Source organism: Diorhabda sublineata, chromosome 1 (assembly GCF_026230105.1).
Source record: "Diorhabda sublineata isolate icDioSubl1.1 chromosome 1, icDioSubl1.1, whole genome shotgun sequence".
NCBI lineage: Eukaryota > Metazoa > Arthropoda > Insecta > Coleoptera > Chrysomelidae > Diorhabda > Diorhabda sublineata.
In genome coordinates this window covers 1,109,256-1,128,680 of record NC_079474.1, presented here as the reverse complement: position 1 = coordinate 1,128,680, position 19,425 = coordinate 1,109,256, and the positions used below count along the sequence as shown (strand labels likewise).

Genomic DNA, 19,425 nt, shown 5'->3' with positions numbered 1-19,425 from the left:
ATCAATTGAAGCGAAAACCTGGTTGGTTTTAGCAATAAACCTTGAAACAAAAAGACTGTCTACTGGCCTTAAATTAACCTGGACTTGGAGAAAGATTCGCGAAGTTTTACATTCAAGAAACTAGGCTTTTGGAGGAGGTTCTTGGATGTTTTGTGGGTCCAAATACCATTGGAATCAATTGAAGCGAAAACCTGGTTGGTTTTAGCAATAAACCTTGAACCAAAAAGACTGTCTACTGGCCTTAAATTAACCTGGACTTGAAGAAAGATTCGCGAAGTTTTACATTCAAGAAACTAGGTTTTTGGAGGAGGTTCTTGGATGTTTTGTAGGTCCAAATACCATTGGAATCAATTGAAGCGAAAACCTGGTTGGTTTTAGCAATAAACCTTGAAACAAAAAGACTGTCTACTGGCCTTAAATTAACCTGGACTTGGAGAAAGATTCGCGAAGTTTTACATTCAAGAAACTAGGCTTTTGGAGGAGGTTCTTGGATGTTTTGTGGGTCCAAATGCCATTGGAATCAATTGAAGCGAAAGCCTGGTTGGTTTTTATCAAAACTAGCGGTAGAGCATGGGGCTAATGCGGGAAAATGCCCATTCACATACTGCAGGTACCACATAGATCATTCATTATAAAGCTAAGATTAATATCTTTGAGATACTGAAATCAAAAAAAGAATCAAAGATGTAGATTTTTTGCTATAAACTATAAACGGCGGGCCTACGACTCGAGTCGATTTTTTTGCCCACTAGTGTATTTTGTGATAACTTCCCGTCATTTGTCTATGGTGTAAACAACAATGAAACAAATAATATGAAAATTACATCCAAATTGACATTTGACAGTCATGAATTATTCATATAAATCCACATAAATTCAATTCTACCAATGTGTCATTACTGTCAATGTCAATTGTCAAGATAGATGATAATTTTGTAAATGAACAATTCTATGATCGTGAATTCAGGAAACTGTGAAATCGGAAATGAATTTGACTTAAATTTAAAACTGTCATTTAAAATCCGCCATGTTGTTTACACTGAACAACAACCAAGTTTGCACATAGTATTTTAGGTGGCTGAATCATATCAATTTTTATAATTATCAGAGCCGATGACAATTTTAATGACACGAGTTTTTGTAGAATTTCGTAGCGCTCGCGTTCGAAAATGTGTTCTGAATTTTAAATCACAGAAACCTTCCGAACAGATACGAACGATCTCTCACAATCCTATCAATACGAGGGCTACTCAGAAAGTAAAAGACAATTTTGATATCAAAAACGAAGTAAAGACCAAATAATTTGGTCTACATCGTAAACAAACAACCGATTCGCCTTGATATCAACTTAACAACCAGAAAGCACGAAAATTATCGTCTTTCTACTCTCGGTGAAAAATATAATGATAATTATGCGATAAATTCGAAAATTTGAGCTACGATAAGGAATTTGATACATTAATTGACTGAAATTTCGTTTATAAAACTTTGGAAAGTTGTTTCAATGAAAAATTACCCTTTTATTGAAGACCACAATATATAATATCGTTTAATTTTTGTTTAAGTGATGTCGTGACAAGACTTTTATATTTATTTCATCATCTGTTTGTGTTCCATGGAAAAACGAACAATGCATCAATGACATATGTTTATTTGCGCTTCGGTATAAAAGACAAATTATATAGGGAAAGGTATCGACTGATAGAATGTAATAAACTTTGTTTTATAACCATAAATGAACGAATAAAATTTTGTTTTATAAAAAAAACGAATAGAATAAGACGCTTGAACTTTTAGGTCAAGTTTATCGGTATGAATAATAACAAATTAGATAGTTTAACATCTGTTTATCGATTTATTCAAAAGAACGTATCTAACTGTCATAATATATAAATCAATATAAACGAACGTACATAACTGAAACGCAAACTAACGCAACTGACCCAATTTGATAGAAAAAACAGCACAAACGAACGCATCTGTCAAAAATTATCGTAAATGAATATTTTTACCGCAATTTCTGTATGAATGGACGCGTATCACTGAAAATGATCAAATATGTGCTCAAGAGAACGTATTTAACAGAATGATAACAAAAAATTCAGCGCAAACGAACGTATATCACAAAAAGTGTCTAAAACTAATACAAAAGAACGCACTTCATCATCTATCTATCAATATATTCAAAAGAACGCATCTGACTGTCACTATATGGAAAATAACATAAACGAACGTACATCGCCGAAGCTCAAACTAACGCAACTGATCCAATTACATAGAAAAAACAACACAAACGAACGCATTTGTCAAAAATTATCGTAAATGAACATAAGTACCGGAATTTCTGTATAAATGAACGCGTATCACTGAAAGTGATCAAATATGAGCTCAAGAGAACGTATCTAACAGAATTATATCAAAAAATTCAGCACCAACGAACGTATATCACAAAAGGTGTCGAAAATTAACTCGAACGAACGTATTTAATCTAATTAGATCAAAATTAACAGATTAGATCAACTGTCTATCGATTTATTCAAAAGAACGCATCTAACTGTCATAATATAAAAATCAATATAAACGAACGTACATAACTGAAACGCAAACTAACGTAACTGACCCAATTTGATAGAAAAAACAGCACAAACGAACGCATCTGTCAAAAATTATCGTAAATGAATATTTTTACCGCAATTTCTGTATGAATGGACGCGTATCACTGAAAATGATCAAATATGTGCTCAAGAGAACGTATTTAACAGAATGATAACAAAAAATTCAGCGCAAACGAACGTATATCACAAAAAGTGTCTAAAACTAATACAAAAGAACGCACTTCATCATCTATCTATCAATATATTCAAAAGAACGCATCTGACTGTCACTATATGGAAAATAACATAAACGAACGTACATCACCGAAGCTCAAACTAACGCAACTGACCCAATTTGATAGAAAAAACAGCACAAACGAACGCATCTGTCAAAAATTATCGTAAATGAATATTTTTACCGCAATTTTTGTATGAATAAACGCGTATCACTGAAAGTGATCAAATATGAGCTCGAGCGAATGTATTTAACAGAATTATAACAAAAAATTCAGCACAAACGAACGTATATCACAGAAAGTGTATAAAACTAATAAAAAAGAACACACTTCATCATCTATCTATCAATATATTCAAAAGAACGCATCTGACTGTCATAATATAAAAATCAATATAAACGAACGTACATCACCGAAGTTTAAACTAACGCAACTGATCCAATTTGATATAAAAAACAACACAAACGAACGCATCTGTCAAAAATAATCGTAAATGAATATTTTTACCGCAATTTTTGTATGAATAAACGCGTATCACTGAAAGTGATCAAATATGAGCTCGAGCGAATGTATTTAACAGAATTATAACAAAAAATTCAGCACAAACGAACGTATATCACAAAAAGTGTCTAAAACTAATACAAAAGAACGCACTTCATCATCTATCTATCAATATATTCAAAAGAACGCATCTGACTGTCATAATATAAAAATCAATATAAACGAACGTACATCACCGAAGTTTAAACTAACGCAACTGATCCAATTTGATATAAAAAACAACACAAACGAACGCATCTGTCAAAAATTATCGTAAATGAATATTTTTACCGCAATTTTTGTATAAATAAACGTGTATCACTGAAAGTGATCAAATATGAGCTCGAGCGAATGTATTTAACAGAATTATAACAAAAAATTCAGCACAAACGAACGTATATCACAAAAAGTGTCTAAAACTAATACAAAAGAACGCACTTCATCATCTATCTATCAATATATTCAAAAGAACGCATCTGACTGTCATAATATAAAAATCAATATAAACGAACGTACATCACCGAAGTTTAAACTAACGCAACTGATCCAATTTGATATAAAAAACAACACAAACGAACGCATCTGTCAAAAATTATCGTAAATGAACATAAGTACCGGAATTTCTGTATAAATGAACGCGTATCACTGAAAGTGATCAAATATGAGCTCAAGAAAACGTATTTAACAGAATTATAACAAAAAATTCAGCGCAAACGAACGTATATCACAAAAAGTGTCTAAAACTAATACAAAAGAACGCACTTCATCATCCATCTATCAATATATTTAAAAGAACGCATCTGACTGTCACTATATGGAAAATAACATAAACGAACGTACATCACCGAAGCTCAAACTAACGCAACTGACCCAATTTGATAGAAAAAACAGCACAAACGAACGCATCTGTCAAAAATTATCGTAAATGAACATAAGTACCGGAATTTCTGTATAAATGAACGCGTATCACTGAAAGTGATCAAATATGAGCTCGAGCGAATGTATTTAACAGAATTATAACAAAAAATTCAGCGCAAACGAACGTATATCACAAAAAGTGTCTAAAACTAATACAAAAGAACGCACTTCATCATCTATCTATCAATATATTCAAAAGAACGCATCTGACTGTCACTATATGGAAAATAACATAAACGAACGTACATCACCGAAGCTCAAACTAACGCAACTGACCCAATTTGATAGAAAAAACAGCACAAACGAACGCATCTGTCAAAAATTATCGTAAATGAACACTGATGTATTTAATATGTATAATTATTCATGCATTTACTTTGATGGTTAATTTTTTATCACTAGGAGCTTTGTGATTTGGAAACAAATGATCCGTACTTTCCTCGATACAGGGTTCTTTTAGTAAAAAAAAATTCTCCTGACGGCACTGGTCTTCGGATTGCATGCCAACATACCGAACACGCAACTAAGCTGGTTGTGCACCTACAGATTGGACAATTCTTTTAATGTAACTCAATTTGGGTTCATGTGACCGTACTTTCAAATATTTTAATTCAAACCACCAAAACGCAACGAAGAACATAATGGACGGACTCAATTATGTCCTCGGGCCACCCCATGACCGTCACACATCCAATCTCGATCCATTATTTCAATAAAAACTTGTTTATATTGATAAAAATTTTGAAAAATATGACTAAATCGTGAAATTGTCATTTTAAAACCGCTTTAGTTAGTTTATATTTAAAGTTATACAACAAAACGTACACGAGAAGTTTTTAAAAGGAAATTATGATAAACAAACGCCTTTCATGGAATATGTTCAAAAGAACGCACCTAATCAAGGAATCTGTCACAATATATCTGGGAAAATCAGCATAAACGAACACATACGTTCAAAAAACGCATCTGACATCTAAATTGTCATTTTATGTGTAAAAAAAGCAACATAAACGAACGCATCTCATTGAATATGGTCAATGGAACGCATCTGACATCTGAACTGTCATTGTAAGTGTAAGGAAAGCAACATAAACGAACGCACATCCTCGTAGTCAGTGAAATAAGCTGAAATCAACGTATCTGACTAAATTATTTGGATAAAATCAGCACAAACGAACGCATTTGACAAAATTTCTCAAACAAGAAATATAAAGCAACGCATCTGACAAATGTTCATAAGAGAATCATTATAAAGAACGCGTTTCATTGAATAAGTTCAAAAAAATGCATCTGACATCTAAACCATCATTGTACGTGTAAAAAAAGCAACATAAACGAACGCATCTCATTGAATATGTTCAAAAGAACGCATCTGACATTTAAACCGTCATTGTATGTGTAAAAAAAGCAACATAAACGAACGCATCTCATTGAATATGTTCAAAAGAACGCATCTGACATTTAAACCGTCATTGTATGTGTAAAAAAAGCAACATAAACGAACGCATCTCATTGAATATGTTCAAAAGAACGCATCTGACATCTAAACCGTCATTGTATGTGTAAAAAAAGCAACATGAACGAACGCACATCCTCTTACTTGGTCAAATAAGCTCGAATCAACATATCTGATTGAATTATATGGATAAAATCACCACAAACGAACGCATTTGACAAAAACTCTCAAACAAGAAATATAAAGGAACGCATCTGACAAATGTTCAAAAGAGAATCATTATAAAGAACGCGTTTCATTGAATACGTTCAAAAGAACGCATCTGACATCTGAACTGTCATTGTATGTGTAAAAAAAGCAACATGAACGAACGCACATCCTCTTACTTGGTCAAATAAGCTCGAATCAACATATCTGATTGAATTATATGGATAAAATCACCACAAACGAACGCATTTGACAAAAACTCTCAAACAAGAAATATAAAGGAACGCATCTGACAAATGTTCAAAAGAGAATCATTATAAAGAACGCGTTTCATTGAATACGTCAAAAGAACGCATCTGACATCTGAACTGTCATTGTATGTGTAAAAAAAGCAACATGAACGAACGCACATCCTCTTACTTGGTCAAATAAGCTCGAATCAACATATCTGATTGAATTATATGGATAAAATCACCACAAACGAACGCATTTGACAAAAACTCTCAAACAAGAAATATAAAGGAACGCATCTGACAAATGTTCAAAAGAGAATCATTATAAAGAACGCGTTTCATTGAATACGTTCAAAAGAACGCATCTGACATCTGAACTGTCATTGTATGTGTAAAAAAAGCAACATGAACGAACGCACATCCTCTTACTTGGTCAAATAAGCTCGAATCAACGTATCTGATTGAATTATATGGATAAAATCACCACAAACGAACGCATTTGACAAAAACTCTCAAACAAGAAATATAAAGGAACGCATCTGACAAATGTTCAAAAGAGAATCATTATAAAGAACGCGTTTCATTGAATACGTCAAAAGAACGCATCTGACATCTGAACTGTCATTGTATGTGTAAAAAAAGCAACATGAACGAACGCACATCCTCTTACTTGGTCAAATAAGCTCGAATCAACATATCTGATTGAATTATATGGATAAAATCACCACAAACGAACGCATTTGACAAAAACTCTCAAACAAGAAATATAAAGGAACGCATCTGACAAATGTTCATAAGAGAATCATTATAAAGAACGCGTTTCATTGAATACGTTCAAAAGAACGCATCTGACCAACGAAACTGTCATTGTAAGTGTAAGGAAAACAGCATAAACGAACGCACATCACCTAAGCTCAAACTAACGTAACTAACCCAATCAGATGGAGGAAACGACACAAATGAACGCATCTGTCAAAAACCGAACGCATTCGGCCGAATTAGATTGATAGTACCACCACAAATGAACGCTTCTCACCAAAATATTTAAAAAAAAAAATAATTCAAACGAACTACTAATAAACCAAATAAAAACAAAATAGATCTAAATCGTTTTTGGTCCGGCCCTGTCGCGAGAACATTTACGGTAATGATCGGTATCTGTAGGTCCGTGTCATGGTCTGGCTCAGAACAAACAACGGAAGATGAAAACAAGCGAGTAAATACGATTAATTCTCTATTATTATTTGTAATATTTCATACAGGATCACACCAACGATCTTTTCCTACCATTTAAACAGTAAGAGGTGTTTTGCATACTTTCGATTCGTTATCTGAAGCATCCGAAACGTTCGGTGCCGTTAAACTCGCTTCGTATTATACCAGGGAGTTCGACTATATCGCAACAAGAGATTCGTTCGTATTTATCCGGCGAAACCTCTACGAAAACAGTTTATCTATGATACAAGAAATATAATGTAGATCCCTGCATTACCGACACGGTGCGATGCTACAATTTCAATACGGTAGCGACGGAAAATCTGCATTGAATGCCGACATTTTGTAATTGACGCGGTGCTACCGATCTAAACAACGTAATAATTTCCGTTTTCGAACAACGAGAATTGCAGTATTCCAACTGCCTATTATTCGATGTTTAATTGTCTTAGTGTTGTGTACCAACAACTAATTGCTCTGTTTGATTCTGTTATTTGCTTTGTTCGATGATGGGAGGGAAAGATTGTTGTGGCTCGAACCCTGAAGCGTTCGAGATGATGGTGATATCGATGATCATAGTGTATGCGGGAATCGATATTTATTTACTTAGTTTGATTATTTTGTCGTTATTTTGATATAGGAATAGGAGCTTGATGGAAATATGATCGATTAACGGTGTTGCTTACCGGTAAAGTCAAATAAACGGTTAAGGTGTACACGCAATAGCTAATTTTCGATTTGATTGTAATTATTTTACGAACGTCTTTTATAATGACAGAATTCAAACGAAGCTCAACTGAAGTGAGGCAAAAACGAACTTACCTCATACGAATAATTGAATAAATCAGCAAAATCGAACGTGTCTGACAGAAATTTTTCATCAAATTCAGAATACCATCATAAAAGGATGCATCTGACCGATATATATTGAAAAATTATCATAAACGAACGCATTTAACTGAATTATATCGAAAATCATTATAAACGAACGCTTCTGACCGAATTATATCAAAAATCATTATAAACGAACGCTTCTGATCGTAATCGATTAAAAAATCATCGAAAACGAATGCATCTGACCAAAAAATATCGAAAAATTATCATAAACGAACGCTTCTGAGGGAATTATAACAAAATACATTATAAACGAACGCTTCTGACCGTAATCGATTCGAAAATCATCGAGAACGAATACATCTGACCGAATTATATCGAAAATCATTATAAACGAACAGTTCTGATCGTAATCGATTAAAAAATCATCGAAAACGAATGCGTCCGACCGATATATATCGAAAAATTATTATAAACGAACGCATTTGACCGAATTATATCAAAAATCATTATAAACGAACGCTTCTGACCGTAATCGATTAAAAAATCATCGAAAACGAATGCATCTGACCAAAAAATATCGAAAAATTATCATAAACGAACGCTTCTGAGGGAATTATAACAAAATACATTATAAACGAACGCTTCTGACCGTAATCGATTCGAAAATCATCGAGAACGAATGCATCCGACCGAATTATATCGAAAATCATTATAAACCAACAGTTCTGATCGTAATCGATTAAAAAATCATCGAAAACGAATGCATCTGACCAAAAAATATCGAAAAATTATCATAAACGAACGCTTCTGAGGGAATTATAACAAAATACATTATAAACGAACGCTTCTGACCGTAATCGATTCGAAAATCATCGAGAACGAATGCATCTGACCGAATTATATCGAAAAATTATCATAAACGAACGCTTCTGATTGAATTATATTAAAAATCATTATAAACGAACGCTTCTGACCGTAATCGATTCGAAAATCATCGAGAACGAATGCATCTGACCGAATTATATCGAAAATCATTATAAACGAACGCTTCTGACCGTAATCGATTAAAAAATCATCGAAAACGAATGCATCTGACCCAAAAATATCGAAAAATTATCATAAACGAACGCTTCTGATTGAATTATATTAAAAATCATTATAAACGAACGCTTCTGAGCATAATCGATTCGAAAATCATCGAAAACGAACGCATCTGACCGAATTATATCGAAAATCATTATAAACGAACGCTTCTGATCGTAATCGATTAAAAAATCATCGAAAACGAATGCATCTGACCCAAAAATATCGAAAAATTATCATAAACGAACGCTTCTGATTGAATTATATTAAAAACCATTATAAACGAACGCTTCTGAGCATAATCGATTCGAAAATCATCGAAAACGAACGCATCTGACCGAATTATATCGAAAATCATTATAAACGAACGCTTCTGACCGTAATCGATTAAAAAATCATCGAAAACGAATGCATCTGACCCAAAAATATCGAAAAATTATCATAAACGAACGCTTCTGATTGAATTATATTAAAAACCATTATAAACGAACGCTTCTGACCGTAATCGATTCGAAAATCATCGAGAACGAATGCATCTGACCGAATTATATCGAAAATCATTATAAACGAACGCTTCTGACCGTAATCGATTAAAAAATCATCGAAAACGAATGCATCTGACCCAAAAATATCGAAAAATTATCATAAACGAACGCTTCTGATTGAATTATATTAAAAATCATTATAAACGAACGCTTCTGAGCATAATCGATTCGAAAATCATCGAAAACCAACGCATCTGACCGAATTATATCGAAAATCATTATAAACGAACGCTTCTGACCGTAATCGATTAAAAAATCATCGAAAACGAATGCATCTGACCCAAAAATATCGAAAAATTATCATAAACGAACGCTTCTGATTGAATTATATTAAAAACCATTATAAACGAACGCTTCTGACCGTAATCGATTCGAAAATCATCGAAAACGAACGCATCTGACCGAATTATATCGAAAATCATTATAAACGAACGCTTCTGACCGTAATCGATTAAAAAATCATCGAAAACGAATGCATCTGACCCAAAAATATCGAAAAATTATCATAAACGAACGCTTCTGATTGAATTATATTAAAAACCATTATAAACGAACGCTTCTGACCGTAATCGATTCGAAAATCATCGAGAACGAATGCATCTGACCGAATTATATCGAAAATCATTATAAACGAACGCTTCTGACCGTAATCGATTAAAAAATCATCGAAAACGAATGCATCTGACCCAAAAATATCGAAAAATTATCATAAACGAACGCTTCTGATTGAATTATATTAAAAATCATTATAAACGAACGCTTCTGAGCATAATCGATTCGAAAATCATCGAAAACCAACGCATCTGACCGAATTATATCGAAAATCATTATAAACGAACGCTTCTGACCGTAATCGATTAAAAAATCATCGAAAACGAATGCATCTGACCCAAAAATATCGAAAAATTATCATAAACGAACGCTTCTGATTGAATTATATTAAAAACCATTATAAACGAACGCTTCTGACCGTAATCGATTCGAAAATCATCGAGAACGAATGCATCTGACCGAATTATATCGAAAATCATTATAAACGAACGCTTCTGATCGTAATCGATTAAAAAATCATCAAAAACGAATGCGTCCGACCAATATATATCGAAAAATTATCACAAACTAACGCATTTGACTGAATTATATCGAAAATCATTATAAACGAACGCTTCTGACCGTAACTGATTGAAAAGTCATCGAAAACAAACGCATCTCACCGTAATCGATTCGAAAATCATCGAGAACGAACGCATCCGACCGAATTATATCAAAAATTCATAACAAACGAACGCATTTTAGTTCGATTATTTCGTCATTATTTCGATTGATGAAAATATGATCGATTAACGGTGCTGCTTGCTAGTAAAGTCAAATAAACGGTTATGGTGTACACGCAATAGCTAATATTCGAACTGATTGGGATAATTTTACGAACGTCTATCATAATGACAGGGATCAAGCAGAAATATCCAATGTTATTAGTTCATGGTGCATGAAAATCGTATTTTTTTTTAATGAAAATTATGTAAATTATTCTAATTATGGTTATTTAATGTAGATAGATAACTGTGAGGTTAATATTTAGTGACGTGCTAGATATTTTTGACAACTGAAATGTGTTTAACAATTATATACACGATATCATCGATCATTGACAGCTTAAATCGATGTAGCCTTCAAATAGCTCTACATAAACGAAATATTCATATGGAAAAAAGTGAAATTGAGTTTCCATAGAAATTACAACGTTCAACGTCAATCCAAAATTGTTTTAAAGAGCAAATGAGCGAACGCATCGAAGGTTGTTATAAAATTTCATATAAACGAACGTATCTCATAGAAACAGTGGAAATAATTAACATAAACGAACGCGTAGTGCCGAAAATGATCAAAACTAGTTACAGCGAACGTATCTAAGAGCATTAGATTAAAAAATCTGTATAAACGAACGCATCTGACAGAACTAAATAGAAAAATCAGTATAAACGAACGTATCTCAGTGAATTAGATGGAAAATTAGTATAAACGAACGCATCTGAGAGAATTATATTAAAAATCATTATAAATGAACGCTTCTGATCTCAATTGATTGAAAAATCATTAAAAACGAGTGAATCTGACCGAATTATACTAAGAAATCAGCATAAACGAACGCATCTGACTTAATTATATAAAAAATCATTATAAACGAACGCTTCTGACCATAATCGATTAAAAAATCATCGAAAACGAATGAATCTGGCCGAATTATACTAAGAAATCAACATAAACTAACGCATCTGAGTGAGTGATATCGAAAAATCATCATAAATGAACGCACCTGACAGAATTATATCGGAAATCATTATAAACGAACGCTTTTGACGGTAATCGATTAAAAAATAATCGAAAACGAACGCATCTGAGCGATATATATCGATAAATCATCATAAACGAACGCATTTAACCGAATTATAACGAAAATCATTATAAACGAAAGCTTTTGACGGTAATCAATTAAAAAATCATCGAAAACGAACGCATCTGAGCGATATATATATCGATAAATCATCATAAACGAACGTATCTGACAGAATTATATCGAAAATCATTATAAACGAACGCTTCTCACCGTAATCGATTCGAAAATCATCGAAAACGAACGCATCTGACCGAATTATATCGAAAATCATTATAAACGAACGCTTTTGACCGTAATCGATTAAAGAATAATCGAAAACGAATGCATCTGACCGATATATATCGAAAAATTATCACAAACGAACGCATCTGACTGAGTATTATCAAAAATCATTATAAACGAACGCATCTGAGTGAGTTATATCGAAAAAATCAGCAATCGGACATATCTGACAGAGTGTATCGTAAAACCGTATCTGACCGAAGTAAGTATATCAAAAAATGATAATAAACAAACGCATTTTATAAAGTAATCATAGAAGAGAGCACACGTAGACGGGTGTAGGGAAAATCAGCATAAGCGAAGGCATCTTGCCGCTCAAAGAAAAAAAAAGATAAAAATCATTCGGGAAGCAATAAGTAGTGGCTAAAATATCACCAAAACGCCGGGTTTTGTTGTCCAAAGGGCAAAAACGCCAGACCATAAATTCAAAGTTAATTGTTGGTGAAAAGCGACCACACGATTTATACGATCCGGTTATATCGAAATTTATGACTTTAATTCTTAATAAATGATAGGATTTGAATGTAATCCAAAGATTTGTTATAGGTTTTAATTGTATATCGAAGAACTCGATTAAGATCTTCGTTTTTTACGGGTGCTCCTCGATAACCATCGATTTTTTAATAACTACCATTAAAACATGGAGAATTATTCATATCAAAGTGATAATTAATTGGTTCGATCGACATTTCCCACCTATACCGTGGGTATTGAAAATAAATTATTACAAAATAATCAGTTTTTTAAATTTTTTTCAAAAACAGTTTGTTAAATCGAAAAAATTTTCAATCGAAAGTTGTAGACTATAAGATTTTCTAAAAAATTTGTTCAATCCCTTTTTTTTATATTGCCTTCCGTTTCTGAGATATCGGCTTCGAAATGAAAATCAAAATAAATTACTATAAAATATGCGGTTTTTTAGATTTTTTCCAAAAATATTCAATTAAATCGAAAAAATTTTCAAATAAAAATTGTAGACTATAAAATTTTCTACAAAGTTTGTCTTATCACGTTGTTCAATACAACTCACCGTTTCTGAGATATCGGCTTAGAAATGAAAATCAAAATAAATTACTACAAAATACGCAGTTTTTTAATTTTTTTCCAAGAACATTCGGTTAAATCGAAAATATTTTCAAATAAAAATTGTAGATTATAAAATTTTCTACAAAATTTGTCTCACTACTTTTTTCAATACAACTCACCGTTTCTGAGATATCTACTTAGAAATTAAAATCAAAATAAATTACTACAAAATGAATTGGATTTTTTCCAAAAACAGTCAGTTAAATCGAGAAAATCTTCAAATAAAAATTGTAGATTATAAAATTTTCTACAAAGTTTGTTTTATCACTTTTTTCAATACAACTCACCGTTTCTGAGATATCGGCTTAGAAATGAAAACCAAAATAAATTACTACAAAATACGCAGTTTTTTAATTTTTTTCCAAGAACATTCGGTTAAATCGAAAAAATTTTCAAATAAAAATTGTAGACTATAAAATTTTCTACAAAATTTGTCTCATCACTTTTTTTAATACAACTCACCGTTTCTGAGATATCGGCTTAGAAATGAAAATCAAAATATATTACTACTAAATACGCGGTTTTTTAGATTTTTTCCAAAAACATTCGGTTAAATCGAAAATATTTTCAAATAAAAATTGTAGATTATAAAATTTTCTACAAAATTTGTCTCACTACTTTTTTCAATACAACTCACCGTTTCTGAGATATCTACTTAGAAATTAAAATCAAAATAAATTACTACAAAATGAATTGGATTTTTTCCAAGAACAGTCAGTTAAATCGAAAAAATCTTCAAATAAAAATTGTAGATTATAAAATTTTCTACAAAGTTTGTTTTATCACTTTTTTCAATACAACTCACCGTTTCTGAGATATCGGCTTAGAAATAAAAACCAAAATAAATTACTACAAAATACGCAGTTTTTTAATTTTTTTCCAAGAACATTCGGTTAAATCGAAAAAATTTTCAAATAAAAATTGTAGACTATAAAATTTTCTACAAAATTTGTCTCATCACTTTTTTTAATACAACTCACCGTTTCTGAGATATCGGCTTAGAAATGAAAATCAAAATATATTACTACTAAATACGCGGTTTTTTAGATTTTTTCCAAAAACATTCGGTTAAATCGAAAATATTTTCAAATAAAAATTGTAGATTATAAAATTTTCTACAAAATTTGTCTCACTACTTTTTTCAATACAACTCACCGTTTCTGAGATATCTACTTAGAAATTAAAATCAAAATAAATTACTACAAAATGAATTGGATTTTTTCCAAAAACAGTCAGTTAAATCGAAAAAATCTTCAAATAAAAATTGTAGATTATAAAATTTTCTACAAAGTTTGTTTTATCACTTTTTTCAATACAACTCACCGTTTCTGAGATATCGGCTTAGAAATGAAAACCAAAATAAATTACTACAAAATACGCAGTTTTTTAATTTTTTTCCAAGAACATTCGGTTAAATCGAAAAAATTTTCAAATAAAAATTGTAGACTATAAAATTTTCTACAAAATTTGTCTCACCACTTTTTTTAATACAACTCACCGTTTCTGAGATATCGGCTTAGAAATGAAAATCAAAATATATTACTACTAAATACGCGGTTTTTTAGATTTTTTCCAAAAACATTCGGTTAAATCGAAAATATTTTCAAATAAAAATTGTAGATTATAAAATTTTCTACAAAATTCGTCTCACTACTTTTTTCAATACAACTCACCGTTTCTGAGATATCTACTTAGAAATTAAAATCAAAATAAATTACTACAAAATGAATTGGATTTTTTCCAAAAACAGTCAGTTAAATCGAGAAAATCTTCAAATAAAAATTGTAGATTATAAAATTTTCTACAAAGTTTGTTTTATCACTTTTTTCAATACAACTCACCGTTTCTGAGATATCGGCTTAGAAATGAAAACCAAAATAAATTACTACAAAATACGCAGTTTTTTAATTTTTTTCCAAGAACATTCAGTTAAATCGAAAAAATATTCAAATAAAAATTGCAGACTATAGAATTTTCTACAAAATTTGTCTCACTACTTTTTTCAATACAACTCATCGTTTCTGAGATATCGGCTTAGAAATGGAAATCAAAATAAATTACACAAAATACGCGGTTTTTTAAATTTTTTTCAAAAACAATCAATTAAATCAAAAAAATCTTCAAATAAAAATTGTAGATTATAAAGTTTTCCACAAAATTTGTTAAAATACTTTTTTAATACAGTCCACCGTTTCTGAGATATAGGATTAGAATGAAAACCAAAATAAATTAATACTAAATACGCAGTTTTTTAGATTTTTTCCAAAAACATTCACTTAAATCGAAAAAATTTTCAAATAAAAGTTGTAGATTATAAAATTTTCTACAAAATTTGTTCAATCAATTTTTTTAGTACAACTCACCGTTTCTGAGATATCGGCTTCGAAATGAAAATCAAAATAAATTACTATAAAATACGCAGTTTTTGAGATTTTTTCCAAAAACAGTTTGTTAAATCGAAAAAATCTTCAAATAAAAATTGTAGATTATAAAATTTTCCACAAAATTTGTTGAAATACTTTTTTAATACAGTCCACCGTTTCTGAGATATAGGATTAGAATGAAAACCAAAATAAATTAATACTAAATACGCAGTTTTTTAGATTTTTTCCAAAAACATTCACTTGAATCGAAAAAATTCTCAAATAAAAGTTGTAGATTATAAAATTTTCTACAAAATTTGTTCAATCACTTTTTTTAATACAACTCACCGTTTCTGAGATATCGGCTTCGAAATGAAAATCAAAATAAATTACTATAAAATACGCAGTTTTTGAGATTTTTTCCAAAAACAGTTTGTTAAATCGAAAAAATCTTCAAATAAAAATTGTAGATTATACAATTTTCTACAAAGTTTGTCTTATCACTTTTTTCAATACAACTCACCGTTTCTGAGATAACGGAATAGAAATGAAAACCAAAATAAATTACACAAAATACGCGGTTTTTTATATTTTTTCCAAAAACATTCATTTAAATCGAAAGAATCCTCAAATAAAATTTATAGATTATAAAGTTTTTCACAAAATTTGTTCGAACACTTTTTTAATACAGTCCACCGTTTCTGAGATATCGGCTTCGAAATGAAAACCAAAATAAATTACACAAAATACGCGGTTTTTTTAGTTTTTTTTCAAAAATATTCAACTAAATCAAAAAAATTTTCAAATAAAAGTTGTAGATTATAAAATTTTCTACAAAATTTGTTCAATAACTTTTATTAAAACAACTCACCGTTTCTGAGATATCGGCTACCAAAATAAATTACACAAAATACGCGGTTTTTTTAATTTTTTTTCAAAAACATTCAATTAAATCAAAAAAATTTTCAAATAAAACTTGTAGATTATAAAATTTTCTACAAAATTTCTTCCATTACTTTTTTCAATAGAGCCCACCATTTCTGAGATATCGCCTCACTCACCTAATAATTTTGTCACTGCCCCTTGTTGAGTCAGCATGTGTTGAGCCAAGTCGTAATGCCTAAGTCCAAACCTAGACAACTCCAGGAACCTCTGTTGAGACACTAAGGAAGCCAGAGGATGTCCTGGAGTTGTAGCCGTGCTTCCGTATAATTCTCGAAGAGCAGCAGGACCTAGCGAAGTAGGCATCGAAACCGAAGACGCTACAGACACTTGACTAGGTATAACAGTTGACGAAGAAACTGAAAACAAACATCAAATACTTAAAAATTCAGTATAAATCCAACAAGGACATTCGCATCTCTACTCGAACCGCATTTTCGATTAAATTCCAAATTTTAAATCATTCCCATCAATACAAACATTCTAATTGAATTTTCATCGCAATATCTCCAACAAATACTCAAAATCAAGCGAGTTTACAATACAAAATTATAGAGATAGAGCCGTTAAAGCATTTTGAGATATATACCACGTCCAAAATACAAGAGGTTCCAAATATGACAACTGAAGTTGTCAAATGTCTTTTCGTCGAATAATCGATTATTTTCTATCGTTTAATCGATTTTTTTACAATTTTAAATCGTAGTATTATTAACGAAAGTAGTTTTACCATAATTTGAAGCTTTTTATATATTTTTTTTTGTTCGGAATCGATTCAAGAAACTCGAGCAATGTTTATAATAATTAATATTTATACTGCGTCGAATCGAGGATGCCGATACGGCAATCGAACTCGTTAAACCTGTAAATCTCTCGATAAATAATTGTTATATAATTAGGTCCATTTGGACAGTAGAAAAAGCGAAACAATTATAAAAACATATCATGACAAATTGTATCGCCATATAAGTTCAACTCCGGCGGCTCTGTTTTATATTCTACACGCCATTTTTTACAATTTATATAATTGCTTATCATTTTTCCATGGTTCCAGAAGTACCAGACGTGAATTAGAGATGTCGGTAGTTGATTGAAAAAAATCCACCGCGGAAACTACTTAAATAACCTCGAAAACCCTAAAAATCATTTCGAGGAGTATTTTTTGTATACTATTCAAATTAATTGACGAAATTATGACGAAATCCATCAATGAAACGATATATTCTCGTAAAACTAATCGAATCAGGTGAAAAACTACGAAAAATATGTTTTTTCCAAAACTGGGTGTGTATACGATACAAAAATTCATTAAATTCCACAAAAGAAGATCAAAAGTCGAATAGTTGTGAAGATATTAATCGAAATTTAATGTTTTGATCAATTTTACACCTCAATTAATCGTTTAGAACGCGCATACTTGCATAAATTTATCATTTTTGATAACCCTCGTATATATGCAATAAAAAAATGTTCATCTACATTTATACGCAATAATTAATAAATAATACGATCGTTTATTCGAATATTGAATGATAAATTATTAAAATAATTTAATATTTGAATGAATATGTCGAACCTGTGGGTGAAATCGAAATGGCCGTCGGCGGTAAGACATTAGCACCCGAATTAGACAATCCGACGGCGTCCATTTTCCAATTAACAATCGCCGATCGTGCCGCGGGAGTGACGGGAACGGGACAACACCCCGACAGGGCTGCCACACTAGAAAAATCGTTTCCTGCCGCACTTAATCCACTTCCGTTCGAAATCAACATTTTACATATAGCCACTACATTCACGTTCCATATAATTTCGAAAACGTTGATGAAGCTCACGGTACGCGACCACGACAAAGAATGACTAACCAACTACTTTTACAGGTTGCTAACGCTACTACCTTCATTACGGTTGGCTATTGTATGCATGTGATAGGCAGGCTTTACCCAACGGTGCTCAACCCACTCGAGCACGAAACAGAGACGGAATATCGATTGGAATAGTCGTGTAAGACAGAGATGAATGCCTAATAGATAACTGATAAATGATATGGATTTATTGACGTATTCGGCTTCTATATGTACGAGATACCTACTGTCTACATGGAGGTGTTTTATTTATAAATGACAACAGATACAGAGGTTATTTTCTTCTTTTTTTTTTGTACTTCGGGAAGAATTCTTATCGCAGCAATTAAGGTTGAAATAAATGAGACTAGATTTGGGACTTTATATATATATATATATATATATATATATATATACAGGATGTCATATTGACGACTAGAAGAATCATGTTGCTGTTTAACAATGACTTTGTATACAGGGTGTCCCACGACGAATTAAAACTATCCGTATATATGGCAAGATACTTATAGTAGAATCATGAAAATTTCTACGTTTGAGTTTTCGGATACGGTCTTTTTAAATAGAATATTTTTAAAGATGGCCGACTTCCGGTTCTACCGGAAATTGATTATAACTTTGTTATTTT

The 19,425-nt window shown here is 31.4% G+C and overlaps 1 protein-coding gene across 1 annotated transcript in view; it reads right to left on the bottom strand.

Annotated features, from left to right (window-relative positions):
• The window catches only part of LOC130449103 (paired box protein Pax-6-like), a 38,796-nt gene extending 20,086 nt beyond the window's left edge, over positions 1 to 18,710 (bottom strand). Inside the window, exons 1-2 of the mRNA XM_056786781.1 lie at positions 18,512 to 18,710; positions 17,055 to 17,294 (exon numbers count right to left, since the gene is read on the bottom strand). Of these exons, the coding sequence (XP_056642759.1) occupies positions 17,055 to 17,294; positions 18,512 to 18,710 (439 nt within the window). The remainder of the gene's footprint in view (positions 1 to 17,054; positions 17,295 to 18,511) is intronic.
• Positions 18,711 to 19,425: the final 715 nt, after the last annotated feature.